An 18,432-nucleotide genomic window follows, 5' to 3' on the forward strand; every position below is an offset into this window, starting at 1 on the left:
TAATCAATATACAGCTTGGACACAGGAAGCAGAGTAACCCATTCACTGTCTGAAATGACTGCAACACTATATTAAAAAAGTGTGCAGGCAAATATAGTGTGCACTGGAATATAAACCTCTGGCCTGTGCTTTATTTTTTTGAGGGCATTATTAGACATTTTTTGCCCATGAGTCAAATTCTTTTTTTCTGTTAAATGCACTAATTAGAATGAATGCATCATCATCATTATATATACCAATGAGATGCTTAAAATTAGGGGAAGTGTGTGGGTGGAATATATTTCATTCTTTGCAAAATCTAAACTGCCTGAACAATTAGGCTAATCTACTCAGTTTTAAGGATCGTACTGCACACAAAGCGCCATGCATGAAATAGAAACTGGTTACAGGGAGTGGGCTTCACAGGTAGCTCAACTGCTGCAACCCAGAATTATGTCACATGTCCGGGAAGGGAAACACTATTCAAAGTCTACAGTTCTCCATGTGCACAACTCAGGGGCAGATTTATTAAGCTTGGTAAAGTGATATAACACTTCAATAATAATGTCTGTTTTTTTTATCACCGACCAATCAGCTCCTACCTGTGAAGTTACAGGCTTGGTTTGAAAAATGACAGGTAGGAGCTGATTGGCCGGTGATAAAAAAAAAAAAAAAAAACAGACACTTTATCACTTCACGAGCTTAATAAATCTGCCCCACAGAACATACTCCAATCCACTTTCTGGTGAGTTACTACATGGATCTTCTGGATACTCTGCATATGAGATGTCATTCCCTAGCTAAAGGCCCCCATACACCAGTCAAATATGTGAAGATTTGGCCCAATCTGATGAGAAATTGCTCCAAATCAGATGTGTTTGACATCTGCTCCGATCCCATGCGCATCAAATGGAATCGGGAGGTCAGACCTGCACGGAAAAATGTGTGGAAATGCTGTTTAAAATTATAGTGTCGTATGTGCACTCTCTAAACAGGTTGTTGGAGTGACAGGAAATGTATACTCCTCAGGGCAGTCACTCACATCAAGCTACACTGGAAGTTTCCCATTTTCCAGAAAAAAAAACACCTAAATAGATTTGTGCATTACAGAAATATTTGAATTCATAAATGTATCATATCTGTCAGAACAGCAGATTTGGTAGTGAAGCTGTTTGACAGGACAAGCCATGTTACACTGCATGCGGAGCAGATTTTTTTGTACACAGGGTAAATACTGTCTGCTTTTGCCTGTAGCCACAAATCACTAGCATTCTCACTCCCTCAAGGTTCTAGCAATCTACCTGATAGTACCCGGTTTCTATTATTTAGCAGTTTCGTACTAAAACCGAAAGAGATAGATAGATATTTATTCAATGTCATCTTGTTTGCTTTGATTAGAAGGTACAATGATCCGTAAAATGAGAATTCAATTAGCTACAAATATTGAACAGGTGAAAAGGGAGATAGCCTTGAGCTTTAATTTTCAGGGCTATTCAATTACAGACCCCTTTAAACTAATTTATTTTCTGACATTTGCACACAGAATCCAGGATAAGTTTGTGGACCCATTTGTTTTATTGCACTTGGCTAATTGAATTCCTCCTTATGGCTGCATGCATTTTCAAATAAGGTTCCTCATGTCCAATATATGTGCCAAATTCTGTAACTGCTGCAGAGCTTGTTTACATTTCTATACAAGTCAATTTTCGGACACATCTCTCAGACAGAGCAGTACACATCTACTTTAAAACTGCACTCAGGTGCTTTCACAATTTGACCAAAATGTTTTTTTCCATAAGTAGGCATGTATGCAACAAATGCTGGAAAGCGCAACTTAACACAGCAATTTACATTGGAGTTTGGACACGTCCCTTCCACATTGAAGGGGTTAATTTACAAAGATTCATTTAGTTAAACCCGACACTTGTGAGCATGTTTATGATGGAATTTTAAAAGGGCAATGTTTTTACTAGTTGCATGTTGCTAATAAAAGCATTGCACTTTTAAAATTTGTTCATAAACACGCTTGGTTTTGCCTAAGTGCAGTTACTTTCTCGTTTGTTTTACTCCCACCTCAAAATCAGGCTTATTTTATTTCTAAAGAACAAAAAGTGATTAAAAATACTTTAAATCACCAGAATGGAACTTGGGTCATAGCTGGATACAAACAGCAGCCTCAACCCAACATATGGATAAATTATGAACTCAGGGGGAACACAAAGCGACCGCAAAGCAAAGTCCTTATAAAAATAGAATAATTTACAGTCATTCTCTCTCTGCCCACTTACAGTCAGCAGAAGTCAGTAAAGAGTACAGTAGAACATTACACAATAAATCAATACAGATTTACCCTTACTGGGTAGGGTTACCACCTAGCTCCTTTAATTCCGGACACATATTAATTACACAGGTTCTGTGGCTGGCTGACTTCAAGACTCCATTTCACCTGATTTTAAACTGCCACAAAACCTGTATAATTAACATGTGTCCGGAATTAAAGGGACTAGGTGGTAACCCTATTACTGGGTCATGTTAGACAACAGCCTTTACATGAATGCCAGACAAATTTCTCACGCAAGTGGGTTAAAATAAATAAAATTAAATGAACAGATGTTTTTAAATGATCTTACCTTGACACTGAAAGCCTTGTTTGCCAAAACCCCTGCAAAGAAAATGAGATACTGTTAGTTTGATGACAAATATTTGATTCACAAATCATCACACAACCATTACACAGTGGAAACCAATTTTGGCCATTCACCTTAATCTTCACCAGAGCTCACCGTTTCTCGGGAAGCAGACGTTTCCTTAGGTGAGGATTCAGAGTGAGTTAGGATATTGCCAGGAAAACTTACAAATGGGTCTAAAAACATTACATACATTTATGGAGAAAGATCAGCAAAATTATATAGATGGGTAGAAAGTGTGCATATTTAGAAGTGTTGCTGACTGTGTTGAAAGGCACAACACTATTTCAACTTTGCAAAAGGATTATATTTTAATCATCCTATACTTTAAATGAGCAATTGGCAAAAAAGTGCAATTCTAAAGCAGGGTACACACTGACCACTGTTCAAATGAGCAAATCAATTGCATCGACTTACAGCCTTGTAGATAGATTGGCACAGCATGCTTTGCTTGCAGGTGGTCTCCCACCTGTATTCTTGCTACAGTGACCTCCGGTGACTCCCCTGCACAACTGGGCGATCACATGTAAATGCCCACCCACTTGTGACATCATGAAGGGACAATCAGTAAAGCTGGCCATACATTACAAAGATATCAGAACCGAACGCAGTTTCAATGGGTTGTGTGGTCGACTGTGTGCACATCGTGAGGTATATCGGTGGAATGCCCGGCCCCATGGGTCAAGAGGTTGCTCACCTGATCATCGTATGATCAGTCGGAATGGCTTGCAGACGTTAGCAGATCATCGCTTGTTCGATCGATTATACGACCTATATCATATGCAGGTTGTTCTAAAGCAGTGGTAGCCAACCCTAGCCCTCGAGAGCTACCAACAGTTCACATTTTCCAGACAACCTAGCTGCTGCACAGCTGCACTCATTAATCACTGACACATTTTAAAAGATCCACAGGTGGAGTTAATTAGCTCACTTGTGATTCTGTGAGGAGACCTGCAAAACATGCACTGTTGGTAGCTCTCGAGGACTAGGGTTGGCTACCCCAGTTCTAAAGTATGGTCAGCTTAAGTGTGTATGAACTTACTGAACTTCAGATAGGTCTGCAGATCTGCATAGTGTGTTCGCAGCAAATGAGTAACCTTTGTAATGTAATACATAAAAGTGCAGCCCTTCTACACAAAGACATCCCTGCACTTACTCAAGTTAAACTATAAATAAACTAAGCAATATGCTACAACAAAAACAAAAATATTGAATACAAAAAGTACTTTTAAAGTGGTAGGGGTAGGGTAGGTACAGTATATTCTCCCCATATTTGTGAATTTTTTAGGTGAACTCCATTGTATACTAGGTGTAATGGTATAAAGGGTGGACAGTGCCGTGGCAACGATTTGTAGATTTTATCAAATGGAATTCAAGTTAGTGTACCGCTTCACTCGCTATGCTTTGGGCAAGATGCCTTGCTCCGCTACTACTGTGCTCTACTGTTCCCCCCAAAAAAGTCACGTCAACTTTTTACATTTGTTTAGCATTGTCATGTCGACCTTTTGCAGGTGTCAACATTTTGTCTACATAGACTATGTTCATGTCAACACAGACACTGTCGACTATCATAATAAGTTGGTATCAAGTTAGCAGCCGCAAGTATCTAACGTCAGATGAAAAATGATGATTTTTGTAAAATGACAGCAATACTATTATTTACTGCTTACTGTCAGGGCTGCAAATGTTTCCCACGCAATAGCATCTTAAACATCTGGTAGATTTTTATGTCCCAGATTCACAGAAAACATTCAGAAAGCAGCTGGATACGGAGAGGCATTAGCACAGACAGAGTAATCAGCTGGCTCAGGGCATGTGGCTCCACTGATTAACAAGCTGGGTAATATACTGTAGATTGTTCATGCTACAAACAACTTATGTTTTGTTGCTAGCTATGAGTTACATTGGTGGTTTATTAGCCTTGTACCACTTTAAATGCCTGTAAAACTTATCTTTGCCTGCAGGGGGCATTGGATCAGACACAGAGGGGCAGATGTACTAAGCCTTGGAGAGTAATAAAGTGCAGATCAAGTAGCAAATAATAAGCTCCTGTCATATTTCAAACGCAACCTATGACATGGCAGTTTGAAGCCAATTGGCTGGTACTGTACTTTGGGCCTAACTCATCGGATTGGAAGGGGCCATATTTGGTCACAATGATTGTGACCAGCTCTTGACAATGGCCTGTGATTGGCTGTTCGGGAATGCAAAACTGCTACTTTATTTTCTATTGCTTGGGAACATACAATATTATACTTGACTGTGTGTATTGTAGCAAATGTTTGATTTGTTTTTATTTAATTTTTTCTTGGACATGAAACAGGGAACTTTAATGTATAAAAAGGTACTTAAAGTATTTAAAAAGTTTTATTTTGTAGACAAAACAAATGGCCGTAAACATGGGTGTAATAGTAAAGCTGGCCATACACATACATTTGGTATACATGACATGCGCCACATGCAAACCAGAGGTTTGCACCTGAAACCGATCGGTACACGTCTTGCAATAGCTGTATACATGCTTATATAGTTACTAATGAACAGTTATTACGCCCAAGTGCGACCAATGCTGCACCAGTCCCACCATAAATGCAGAATAACCAGTCTTTACAGTAGTGGAATAAAAAATGTTTAAAAAGTTGAACTGTATGCAAATGAGAGAGAGGAGTGTAGCCTTAAGCTACATTCCAGTACAGTAATGACAGATTGCTCCTGCCAGTGGACATTGGTGGCAAAATAGTGACATATGGTGATTACAGATGTATATGTATGACAGGTCTCCCAGACAAATATTTAAGGTATTTAAAACAGCATAATAATTTAGTTTAAGTATGCCTCAGCAATTCATACAGATGCAAGCAAATGTAATTGTCTCCCTTTAAGAAACATCTGCATAAAAATATTGAGATTCAAGATCAGTGGTGAGTTCTTGGACTATCAGCAAGAAGTTGAAGTCGCCAGCCAGGAAAGCCAGTCAAACAACCTAAAGGGACGGATTCAATAGTTGTTTCCCAGAGCTAAAAGTAAAGGGGAGGGGAGAAGAAATGTCTGAAAAGTCTCTAACCAGAACTTTACTATAGATGGGAGACAGGGAGCAATTCAATTGTTTTTACGTGCCCGAAGAGTGAAATATCTGAGTGTTGTCAACATGGACTATGTGTGCGTACTGTTTTCTGGGTGTGTTTGAAAAAATGCAGGCATGCCCTGGAATTTTTGAAGAGTGTCTCTCTGGAGCCAGCACTGACCACTTCCAGCCGGTCTCAGTCACAGATTACTGGAAGCCCTCATGTTTGCACAAACATTCTCTTCAATGTTTTGAGAATTGCATATGGATAGTGGTCAGCAATTCAGTTGTCAGTTTGCAAGGGGAATGTTTTCTCTATACCTGGGCTGCGGCTTTTTGCTCGCAGTCCACTGCAAATTATCTGATTAGCGATCTATGCTGAATTAGGCCCCAAATCACACACAACATAACATTGTTAAACAAGCAACATATGATGTGGGACAAAATCAAAAGTTACAAAAGAACTAACCTTTAAGAAAAAACAACATTAGGCCTTAATATTACCGGAGTTTATATCCAATATAAAATATTAAGTAATTGTACACATGACAGTGTACAAAATTCAACACTATGTTTAATGTAATTTTCGGACATGTGACACGGGAATTTGCTGAGTCTCGCAAACTAGCAATTTCCTGGGTCATGGCTCCATGATTTCCTTTCAAGCATGCAGAAAACCCGTGTTAATGCGCATCAACGTGCAAAAACTAGGGGTACAGCTGCATGTGTGAGAGGAATAAGAACTCTCCTAAATAAGGGTGTTCCAAGTGTTTGCTTTAAGAATGTTGTAAGGAAAGCTACACTGTAATGGCAACAAAGCTGTCAGTCAGACTTCCTCTACACAAAACCGTTTATATACAAGTTTATGTAACAAGCATTTCAGATACTCTCCAAAATACCTTCCTCCCTAAATAAAAAATAGCACTGTGCAAAGAATATCTCAGTGGCAGAGTTCTCAGAATGCCTGCTGGCACTTGCATGGTTAAAGAAACAAACAACTGCCAACTTCCTACAGGAACTAATCAAGCAGCAATAAAGTAGGAAATGTAAAACACACCCGCTGCTCACTAGAACGCACGCTTTCACCGAGCACCCACCGCAAGCAGCATGCTTCTGTTCTACTTCAAAACAAAGCGCCTATTGCTGAGCAGAGCTCTTTACACAGGAACATGTATAACAGTACACAGGAGGTAGCGTCTACTCACAAGTCTGACCCATCTGGATTAAGTAGAAACTTTCCTTATTAACCCCGTCTTTTACCAACATCCCTTACTACTCGGCAGGGAAACCGCAAACTGTTTAACAAGAAGGAGAAGAAAAATAAACAGTTCCCAAGAAGAAATGATATAAACCTGGTATTAATGGAGATTACACTGTGCTTACAATGCTGCCTGCTGGACAGAAGGGAGGGGGATGAGAAATCATAGGTAAACCCCAAAATACTGTCAATGACAGCTTTGCGGTTTTCTTCCTGTTGAGGAAAGTCCACAGTTCTAAAAACTCCCCCTACTGGCCAGGTACATGGCAGGCCAAATATACTTAAGCTGGCCATACATCAGAATGATTTCAGGCCTGAATGCACGATTTTGTCGGTTTGCACGGTGCATTGCGTGTGTTTTTGTGCACATTGGGAGGTGTATTGGTAAGTCTGCGATCCGTTGTGTGGGCCCGCGGGTCGTGAGGTGAATCTTATGATCTTATGTACTGCACACGTGATCGGAAGATGCTGCTAGCGATCAGTATGCTGGGAGGTACGCAGGTGTGATATGCGGAGAAGTGTCACATCCTTTCCTAGTCACAAACATATGAACCAGCTATTTAGGGTGCATAAGTAAAACAAATAATTGTGCTACCTATATTTTAGTCATGTTGGAGGGAGGGAAAGTTGTGGCCGGAACACACCATACATTAATATTGCTAGCTATATCGGCGGTGCCGTGAAATGAATAACCCGCCTGGTAAACACTGAACGATATTCAGTTGACGTCACCGGGACTCCTGCCGTACATGAAGAGCCAGATTTCACTGCATATTAAGGCAGTAGGGATTATCGTTAACAATCCACGGGAGTGCATATCGTTTACTATATAGTGGGCTCACACTGTATAATTTGCATGATTATATCATTAACATTACCATGCATATAGTTATTGAAAATCGGATAGCATGTACCCACCTTTAAGCTGCATACACGCCTATTTTCCAGTGTTTGGGAATGATTGTCATTTTCACTTTTTTATTTTTTAATTCAGAGAGGCATTATAGAAAAATGCATCAAAAATCATTGAATACAGCCGCAATTTCGCCAAAAAACACTTGGTTCTGCAACTTTGGTGTTTTTTGACACTAAAGAATTTTGCGCCTAAGCAAAAATTATCCGTCAAATAGAATCAGTCAAACCGACATTTCACCTAGGCGAGAAACCGTCACTAACGGAATACCCCCATAGTCATTGGCATTTTACCTGCATTCTTCAATGTTAGTAATATTACAAGCCTACATTCCCATTGGCTTTGAGGTTTTACTAAGAAAGAGAACCTACAGTATATAACTGGAACAAGCTGTATTCTGAACAAGACAACCGCAGCATAATTCATACATCAATAGTTGTTACATGATCATAGCATTTCTAATGTACGATCATGTACATGTGTTACAAACATTAAAATATGCATGTAAAACATAGTTACACCACACCAGTGGTTCTGTGACCTTATCACATTAATTGTTAGTAGCACAGAGCAAACAAGTAAATGAGTCACAGATATAAAAAATGTCCAACCTGTTAATCTTGTAATCAATACACTTGCTATGTGGGCTAACACAAAACAAACACATACAACACAAGATGAACACATGCTATTATAAAGTCACTGAAAAATGCAGAGTAAAAATATAGCAATGTTATGGTTACTTACGCTACAGACATGTAGGAAAGAATGGACCTTATGTAATCCACAGAGAAATCCCCTTTTAAACATACACACAGATGACTAACAAAAACAACACTCATTGAGCAACAAGACCATGTGTATATAAGGGCTGGGGAAACACTTCCCAAGTACAAGTCATTAATCACTGACACCATGAGGAGTTATACATGCCAGGTAATTTCATACACAGAATCAAAGTGAAACAGGAGAAAACTATATAATATACATGAACTTTCCAAAGCAGAGGAAGACCACACACAAACGTTGTAGAAGCTGTGAGTTAGGGTGCCCATATACGTACCAATTACCTGGTACTTTTTGTGCTAAAATAGCATCGTTTTGCATGTGTTGTGCATGCGATTTGATGCTATGTTAGCACAAAAAGTACCGGATAATTGGTACGTGTATGGGGCACCTTAGACCTGCATGCGTTATACTGTATACACATGTTGCTCAGTAGTCAGACTCCTGCTGACAGGACATTGCATGCTTTTCGAAGACAAGTTGCAGAAAAGGTTACATTAATGTTATGGTCCCCAACACATTCATTTACATGTATCTTGGAATCCTATACAGGCTTCCTGGCCTACACTGCTCCTCGACTCTATGGGGGGGGATTCAATTGTGTTGTGCGCCGGCAGCCAATAGAGAACACCAAGTGCTTCTCCGTACAGACGCACACAGCCGCTAGTGCTGAGATTACTGTTCTGTCATTTTGACCAGCCAGTAACTAGTACAGTAGATAATAAAACAAGTATCTACAACTGAACATACCTTAAGCTGGGTACATATTATGCTGGCCACACAGACCAACTTTCCTCAAAATATCCAACTAGTTGCTTGGATGGAATAAAAATATGGTACTGGATGGAAGCAAAGGACAATCAGAAATGTGCTCACAAACCCAGGAAAACAGACAAAAACATTCAGTAAAATGGTTTAAATCAAACAGGTTCAACTACAGGACCGTGTCTGAGCGGCAGTTTTGGTCCTTTTCCAAATTGTTGAAGTAAATATTACATTTGCTCCCATCCAGTACCATATTTTTATTCCATCCAAGCAACTAGTTGGATGGTTGGAGGAAAGTTGGTCTGATGTGTGGCCAGCATACAGTTGTAGCGCTGCTCAACATTGCAGGGGCTGGCGGTGGATTCGCCACGCGCCAGCCGCCGGAAGGGGACGCGCATGCATGAGACGTGGGGCACCCCCTGGGTCCCCTCCACCTCACCGCAAGTCGTCGCCGCTTTCCCCCACCTCCCTGCTCCCCCCCTAACCCTGCCCATCTCACTGAAACGGGCAGGGTTCCGGTCCCCCCGACGGGAAACTGGGACACGGGTGCGTGTGGAACGCTCATGCGTCCCAGTCAGATGTAGTGCCGCTCGCCAGTGGGGGTGGTCTGGCGTGCCCCGGCACTGGGTGAGCGGTGCTACAACTGATTCACTTTTGCCCCAGACATCATATGGTAGTGTGTACAAATTAGACAATTTAGTGAATGGTGACTGTCATTTGTACTTTCATTAATATGCTGACTATGTTGTCAGATTGAGCGACATCTAAAGCCAATCTAACGATGGTATTAGCAACCCACAGAAGACCTCAATAGTGCGTACAGGATAGACTATTAGAATGATATCATCTGGTGGGTACCCAGCTTTACTGTCAGTATAGTATATATGTATGTCACATATGACATGTAACATGAAGATGCCCGATGAATTTGTGGAATGGAACAACATGTTGCATAAATTGTATTATACATGCTGGATGTGTTAAGGAGCCCATACACGCTCCGTTGTGTCAGGCTCCGTTCTATACTATGTGATGCGTGCTCCTGCGCATCACATAGTACGGTACAAAAAGTATGTGCTGCACATACGATGTGTAGCTAGTACAAAAAGTATCGGATCGCAGTGCATGCACAATGCATGCACAAGGCACTCGTCATCAAGAAAGTTTGGGAAGGACTGCTCTAGGACATAAAACAAATGGAGACAAAAGACACATGTGTGGTACATGTAGCATTACACAACACATATTGTTGGTGAAGTGGAAACAGTAGATAGATAGATAGATAGATAGATCAGTGGTCAGGGAACTCGGTCCTCATTACCCCACACAGTGCATGTGTTTGCTGGTAACCCAGCAGGTGCACAGGTGTACTAATTACTCAGACATATTTTATAAGGTCCGCAGGTGGAGTAAATTATTTCACTTGTGATTCTGGGGTGAATTTATGAAGCTTGGAGAAGTGTTATCTATCCCCATAAAGAACGTTATGAGCAAGGTGATAATGGTTCAGCCAATCAGCTCTTGCCTGTCAATTTACATATTGTAGCTGATTGGCTGAACCATTATCACCTTGCTCATAACGTTCTTTATGGGGATAGATAACACTTCTCCAAGCTTCATAAATTCACCCCTCTGTGAGGAGACCTGCAAAACATGCACTGCGTGGGGTAATGAGGACAGAGTTCCCTGACCACTGGTATAGATGGTGAAAACATGCATAAAGCAATACCTCGTATGTAGTATGCCACATATCAGATGCAGTGTGAGAAAAAGGTCTATGTGGGTTATATGTGGCATGCAGTAAAGCATATACCAGATGAACTCAGTGGGAATCAAAATTAATGTGTTTCATGTTCTATTACAGAAACCAGACCAGACTAAAGGTCCGTACACACTGGGTGGTATTCAATTGTTTTTCACCAGCATTTCACACCGGGGGTGGTGAGCTAAAATTAGCAAATGCATTTCTAAACCTGACCATAATGATTGCTATATGCGCCAAAAAATGGATCAATTGAAAATTGCCCTACGACCTCCCGTGATCTTAGATGGGTGATAAGGTGCAATATAACAATTGAATATCACATACTATGTAATATCGGCAGTAGCAGGGTGCTGGCACCGGAAAGTGTGCAGACACTTGTTGATGGTGGTATGCACTGAGTGATGGCGGGAGGGAGCATGGCTGTTGACATCAATCTGAACCTTCTTCTGTACATGCAAAGACAATGGTGGGAGTCTATAAAGACCCACGGAAGCACATCGACTGTCGATGGAGGCATACACCCTGGGCAATAGAATGAGCATTATTGCTCAGGACTAAAATGAGTGATGTCGCTTATTAAAGTGCCCAGTGTGTATGGGGCTTTAGATGGTTCAAAGGGAACAGAACATAAGTGTGTGTTACATGACACTCCAGATGAAATCTCAGCAGTGGCAATGCAAAGTGCTGGTATGTTACATGAGTCAGTACAATGGAAACAGAATGTTAGATTAAGTATTTGAAGTCCATGCAGTGGGAGCAAAAAGTGCATCCAAGTTGCATGTAGTATGACACACACAATATTACATCATTGCAGTGCGCACAATAGGTGTATGTTACAGGATATAATACAGTAACAAAACACATACCAGATAACATGGATGAAAGTTGGAACAGAAGGTGCATATATGTTACCTATATAACATTAGGTATGACTCATACCAGATGAAGAAAGTGAAGGGGGTAACAGAAGGTGCATGCATGGTACATATAGCATGTAGTATGACACATACCAGACAAAGTTAGCACAGTGGGAACAGAAGGTGCATGCATGGTACATATAGTATGATGCATACAGTATCAGATGAAGTTGTTGCAGTTGGGGAAGATGGTGCATGTATGGTACATATAGCATGTAACCTGACACATACCAGATGAAGTAAGTGAAGGGGGTAACAGAAGGTGCTTGCATGGTACATATAGCATGTAGTATGACACATACCAGACAAAGTTAGCACAGTTGGGGAAGATGGTGCATGTATGGTACATATAGCATGTAACCGGACACATACCAGCCGCCGGAAGGGGACGCGCATGCATGAGACGTGGGGCACCCCCTGGGTCCCCTCCACCTCACCGCAAGTCGTCGCCGCTTTCCCCCACCTCCCTGCTCCCCCCCTAACCCTGCCCATCTCACTGAAACGGGCAGGGTTCCGGTCCCCCCGACGGGAAACTGGGACACGGGTGCGTGTGGAACGCTCATGCGTCCCAGTCAGATGTAGTGCCGCTCGCCAGTGGGGGTGGTCTGGCGTGCCCCGGCACTGGGTGAGCGGTGCTACAACTGATTCACTTTTGCCCCAGACATCATATGGTAGTGTGTACAAATTAGACAATTTAGTGAATGGTGACTGTCATTTGTACTTTCATTAATATGCTGACTATGTTGTCAGATTGAGCGACATCTAAAGCCAATCTAACGATGGTATTAGCAACCCACAGAAGACCTCAATAGTGCGTACAGGATAGACTATTAGAATGATATCATCTGGTGGGTACCCAGCTTTACTGTCAGTATAGTATATATGTATGTCACATATGACATGTAACATGAAGATGCCCGATGAATTTGTGGAATGGAACAACATGTTGCATAAATTGTATTATACATGCTGGATGTGTTAAGGAGCCCATACACGCTCCGTTGTGTCAGGCTCCGTTCTATACTATGTGATGCGTGCTCCTGCGCATCACATAGTACGGTACAAAAAGTATGTGCTGCACATACGATGTGTAGCTAGTACAAAAAGTATCGGATCGCAGTGCATGCACAATGCATGCACAAGGCATGCGATCCGATACGATGTGTACTAATTAAGTCCCGAACGGATCCGTTAAACGGACCGTGTATGGGCACCTTTAGTGTGGTCAAAATGAGTATATGTAGTATATATTAGGACATGCTACATTTAAAACCAACTTGTTACTGTGGGAACAACAACCATTTACATTGCTGCCTGACTACATAGGAAGTAGATATACTGAGAAAAGATGATGTATTTGGTACAGTACATGTAGCATGTGAAATATACAAGGTTAAAATGGTGACATGACAGGCAGATCTGCAGGTTTGTTACATGTACAGTAGTATACTCTAGGACAGTGGTTCCCAAACTGTGTGCCTCGGGATGCTTGCAGGGGTGCCTCAGGTTGGGTCTATGACCAAAACAAATTATTATGCTCAAAGTGATAGGCAAAACCAGAGCTGGTGGCTGCATAGCATAAAAGGTATGGGCAATTAGAACCACAGCTACTGTAAGTTCCCCACCACATAATTGAACCTGGGGGGTGACAGTTAAGCACAATTTACTTTATCTTTTTATTTATCCACAAGAAACTTTTTGACTAGGGGTGTCTGGAACAAATGCTGATATTCTAGGGCGCACTCGTCATCAAGAAAGTTTGGGAAGGACTGCTCTAGGACATAAAACAAATGGAGACAAAAGACACATGTGTGGTACATGTAGCATTACACAACACATATTGTTGGTGAAGTGGAAACAGTAGATAGATAGATAGATAGATCAGTGGTCAGGGAACTCGGTCCTCATTACCCCACACAGTGCATGTGTTTGCTGGTAACCCAGCAGGTGCACAGGTGTACTAATTACTCAGACATATTTTATAAGGTCCGCAGGTGGAGTAAATTATTTCACTTGTGATTCTGGGGTGAATTTATGAAGCTTGGAGAAGTGTTATCTATCCCCATAAAGAACGTTATGAGCAAGGTGATAATGGTTCAGCCAATCAGCTCTTGCCTGTCAATTTACATATTGTAGCTGATTGGCTGAACCATTATCACCTTGCTCATAACGTTCTTTATGGGGATAGATAACACTTCTCCAAGCTTCATAAATTCACCCCTCTGTGAGGAGACCTGCAAAACATGCACTGCGTGGGGTAATGAGGACAGAGTTCCCTGACCACTGGTATAGATGGTGAAAACATGCATAAAGCAATACCTCGTATGTAGTATGCCACATATCAGATGCAGTGTGAGAAAAAGGTCTATGTGGGTTATATGTGGCATGCAGTAAAGCATATACCAGATGAACTCAGTGGGAATCAAAATTAATGTGTTTCATGTTCTATTACAGAAACCAGACCAGACTAAAGGTCCGTACACACTGGGTGGTATTCAATTGTTTTTCACCAGCATTTCACACCGGGGGTGGTGAGCTAAAATTAGCAAATGCATTTCTAAACCTGACCATAATGATTGCTATATGCGCCAAAAAATGGATCAATTGAAAATTGCCCTACGACCTCCCGTGATCTTAGATGGGTGATAAGGTGCAATATAACAATTGAATATCACATACTATGTAATATCGGCAGTAGCAGGGTGCTGGCACCGGAAAGTGTGCAGACACTTGTTGATGGTGGTATGCACTGAGTGATGGCGGGAGGGAGCATGGCTGTTGACATCAATCTGAACCTTCTTCTGTACATGCAAAGACAATGGTGGGAGTCTATAAAGACCCACGGAAGCACATCGACTGTCGATGGAGGCATACACCCTGGGCAATAGAATGAGCATTATTGCTCAGGACTAAAATGAGTGATGTCGCTTATTAAAGTGCCCAGTGTGTATGGGGCTTTAGATGGTTCAAAGGGAACAGAACATAAGTGTGTGTTACATGACACTCCAGATGAAATCTCAGCAGTGGCAATGCAAAGTGCTGGTATGTTACATGAGTCAGTACAATGGAAACAGAATGTTAGATTAAGTATTTGAAGTCCATGCAGTGGGAGCAAAAAGTGCATCCAAGTTGCATGTAGTATGACACACACAATATTACATCATTGCAGTGCGCACAATAGGTGTATGTTACAGGATATAATACAGTAACAAAACACATACCAGATAACATGGATGAAAGTTGGAACAGAAGGTGCATATATGTTACCTATATAACATTAGGTATGACTCATACCAGATGAAGAAAGTGAAGGGGGTAACAGAAGGTGCATGCATGGTACATATAGCATGTAGTATGACACATACCAGACAAAGTTAGCACAGTGGGAACAGAAGGTGCATGCATGGTACATATAGTATGATGCATACAGTATCAGATGAAGTTGTTGCAGTTGGGGAAGATGGTGCATGTATGGTACATATAGCATGTAACCTGACACATACCAGATGAAGTAAGTGAAGGGGGTAACAGAAGGTGCTTGCATGGTACATATAGCATGTAGTATGACACATACCAGACAAAGTTAGCACAGTTGGGGAAGATGGTGCATGTATGGTACATATAGCATGTAACCGGACACATACCAGATGAAGTTGGTGCAGTGGGAGCAGAAGGTGCATGCATCATGGTACATATAGCATGTAGTATGACTCAGTACCAGATGAAGTTGAGGCAGTGGAAGCAGGTGTATACATGGTACATATATTGTGGCATGTAGTATAACACATGCCAGAAGAAGTCTATGCAGTGGGAGCAGAAGATGCCTGCATGTTACATATAACATGTACTGTAGTATGACACATACCAGATGAAGTTGGCACAGTGGGAGCAGAAGGTGCATGCATGGTACATATAGTATGGTGTGACACATACCAGATGAAGTCGATACAGTGGGAGCAGAAGGTGCATGCATGGTACATAGATCATGTAGTACAGTATGACACATACCAAATAAAGTGGGAGAAGGAGATGCATGCATTGTATATAAAGCATGTATCGTGACACAAACCAGAAGTCAGTGCTGTTGGAGCAGAAGGTGCATGCACGGTACATACAGTATAGCATGTAGTATTACACATACCAGATGAAGTCAGTGCAGTGGGAGCATAAGGTGCATGCATCATGGTACATATATCATGTAGTATGACACATACAGATGAAGTGGGAGCAGAAGATGCATGCATGGTACAAATACAGTAGCATGTAGTGTGACACATACCAGATGAAGTCGGTGCAGTGGGAGCAGAAGGTAGGTTGTTTGAAGAACCGGGCGATGAATTTGTGGTTCTTCACCTCATGGACGTTCTTCTGTCTCAGGGCGCCTTTCCGGGCGAAGCGGTTGGCCACGTCCTGGGACGAGGTGGAGTCGTTGTGCTGGAAGACGTCGGCCATGTCCGGGCTGTGTGCTTGAACTGTGCTGCCCGGAGAGCTCTCACTGACAGCGGCGACTCCACCAGCTCCGCTCCGAGCGAACCGCCCCTCCCCTGTTAAACGTCACCGGGATCCCCCACCCAGCCTGAGCCGCCCCCTCACACACGTCTACCTGGGAGGGACCTCTGCCGGACAGACCTGGAACTGCCGCACGTCTACACAAAGGCTGAAGGACTGGGAATGAAAACGCCCTCTGCCGGCAGAGACCGTTATTGATGCATATTAATATAGGCATCGTTTGAGAGTGAGAGCGCCACCTGCCGGGCTGAGCCCTGTACTGCTACACCTTACACCTGTGCAGCTGCCCTCTTTCGTCCAAATGTGCTACCCAGCGGTGTAGCTAGGTGCCATGGTGCCCGGAGCAAGGGCATATTTCGTATGAGGGCGTGGCTAACATGTGTTGGCATGTTACATTTGAAAAGAAAAAAGTAAAAAATAAGACACTATATAAGACACTGTGACGGAATCTGCTGCACTATATAAGACACTATGACGGAATCTGCTGCACTATATAAGACACTGTAACGGAATCTGCTGCGCTATATAAGACACTGTAACGGAATCTGCTGCGCTATATAAGACACTGTAACGGAATCTGCTGCGCTATATAAGACACTGTAACGGAATCTGCTGCATTATATAAGACGCTGTAACGGAATCTGCTGCGCTATATAAGACACTGTAACGGAATCTGCTGCGCTATATAAGACACTAACGGAATCTGCTGCGCTATATAGGACGCTGTAAAGGAATCTGCTGCACTGTATAACATGCTGTAAAGGAATCTGCTGAGCTATAGAAGACGCTGTAACGTAATCTGCTGCGCTTTATAAGACACTGTAACGGAATCTGCGGTGCTATATCAGACACTGTAACGGAATCTGCGGCGCTATATAAGACACTGTAACGGAATCTGTAGCGCTATATAAAACACTGTGACGTAATCGCTGCGCTATATAAGACACTGTGACGTAATCTGCTGTGCTATATAAGACACTGTAACGGAATCTGCGGCGCTATATAAGACACTAACGGAATCTGCGGCGCTATATAAGACACTGTAACGGAATCTGCTGTGCTATATAAGACGCTGTAACGGAATCTGCTGCGCTATATAAGACGCTATGACGGAATCTGCTGCACTATATAAGACGCTATAACGGAATCTGCTGCGCTATATAAGACACTGTAATGGAATCTGCTGCGCTATATAAGACACTGTAACATAATCTGGTGCACTATATAACATGCTGACAGCTGTAAATATATATATATATATATATATATATATAAATATACATATAAAGATATATACAGCACAGCAGGCCAGGGCAGCAGCAGAAAACATTCTTTAGCTGTAAAAAAAAATAATAATCAATCCACCTTGAATAATGGGATAAGTTACAGGGTGGCACGGGCAGCAGCAAAACACCTTCTCCTCCAGGCTACAGCCAGCACTTGGGAAGGCTGATGACGCTGCTGTAGCCAGGGAGGAGGGAGGGAGTCAGAGACAGGTGACTCTGGCTGGGAGGAGTCAAAACAGTGTCACTGCTGCTACGCTGCGCTGCCCGGAAGCTGGACCGGGCAGCAGCAGCACTTCAGAGAGAGGAGGAGGACATAGGTCAGCGTGACTGTCAGCCCGCCGCCCATGACGCTTGGCGGCAGGGACCGGGCGAGCAGGGCAGGCGCCAGACAGGGAAGCCGCCAGCGCTGAGCACGCTGATGCTTGTTTCAGACACGCTGCGTGTGATGATTGTGTTATTTGCGGAGGGGGGGCAGGCCGGCGGCGCCATTCGACCAATCGCCG

At 42.4% G+C, this 18,432-nt stretch overlaps 1 protein-coding gene across 2 annotated transcripts in view; it reads right to left on the minus strand.

Annotated features, from left to right (window-relative positions):
* Positions 1–16,687, minus strand: part of PRKCA (protein kinase C alpha) — a 318,854-nt gene extending 302,167 nt beyond the window's left edge. Inside the window, exons 1-2 of one of the 2 annotated variants that reach the window (XM_083148198.1) lie at positions 16,414–16,687; positions 2,610–2,641 (exon numbers count right to left, since the gene is read on the minus strand). In XM_083148198.1, coding sequence (XP_083004324.1) covers positions 2,610–2,641; positions 16,414–16,586 — 205 coding nt within the window. In that variant the 5' untranslated portion in view covers positions 16,587–16,687. The remainder of the gene's footprint in view (positions 1–2,609; positions 2,642–16,413) is intronic. The other variant, XM_083148199.1, reaches the window with a different exon arrangement.
* Positions 16,688–18,432: the final 1,745 nt, after the last annotated feature.

Source organism: Crinia signifera, chromosome 6, assembly GCF_055691185.1.
Source record: "Crinia signifera chromosome 6, ASM5569118v1, whole genome shotgun sequence".
Classification (NCBI taxonomy): domain Eukaryota; kingdom Metazoa; phylum Chordata; class Amphibia; order Anura; family Myobatrachidae; genus Crinia; species Crinia signifera.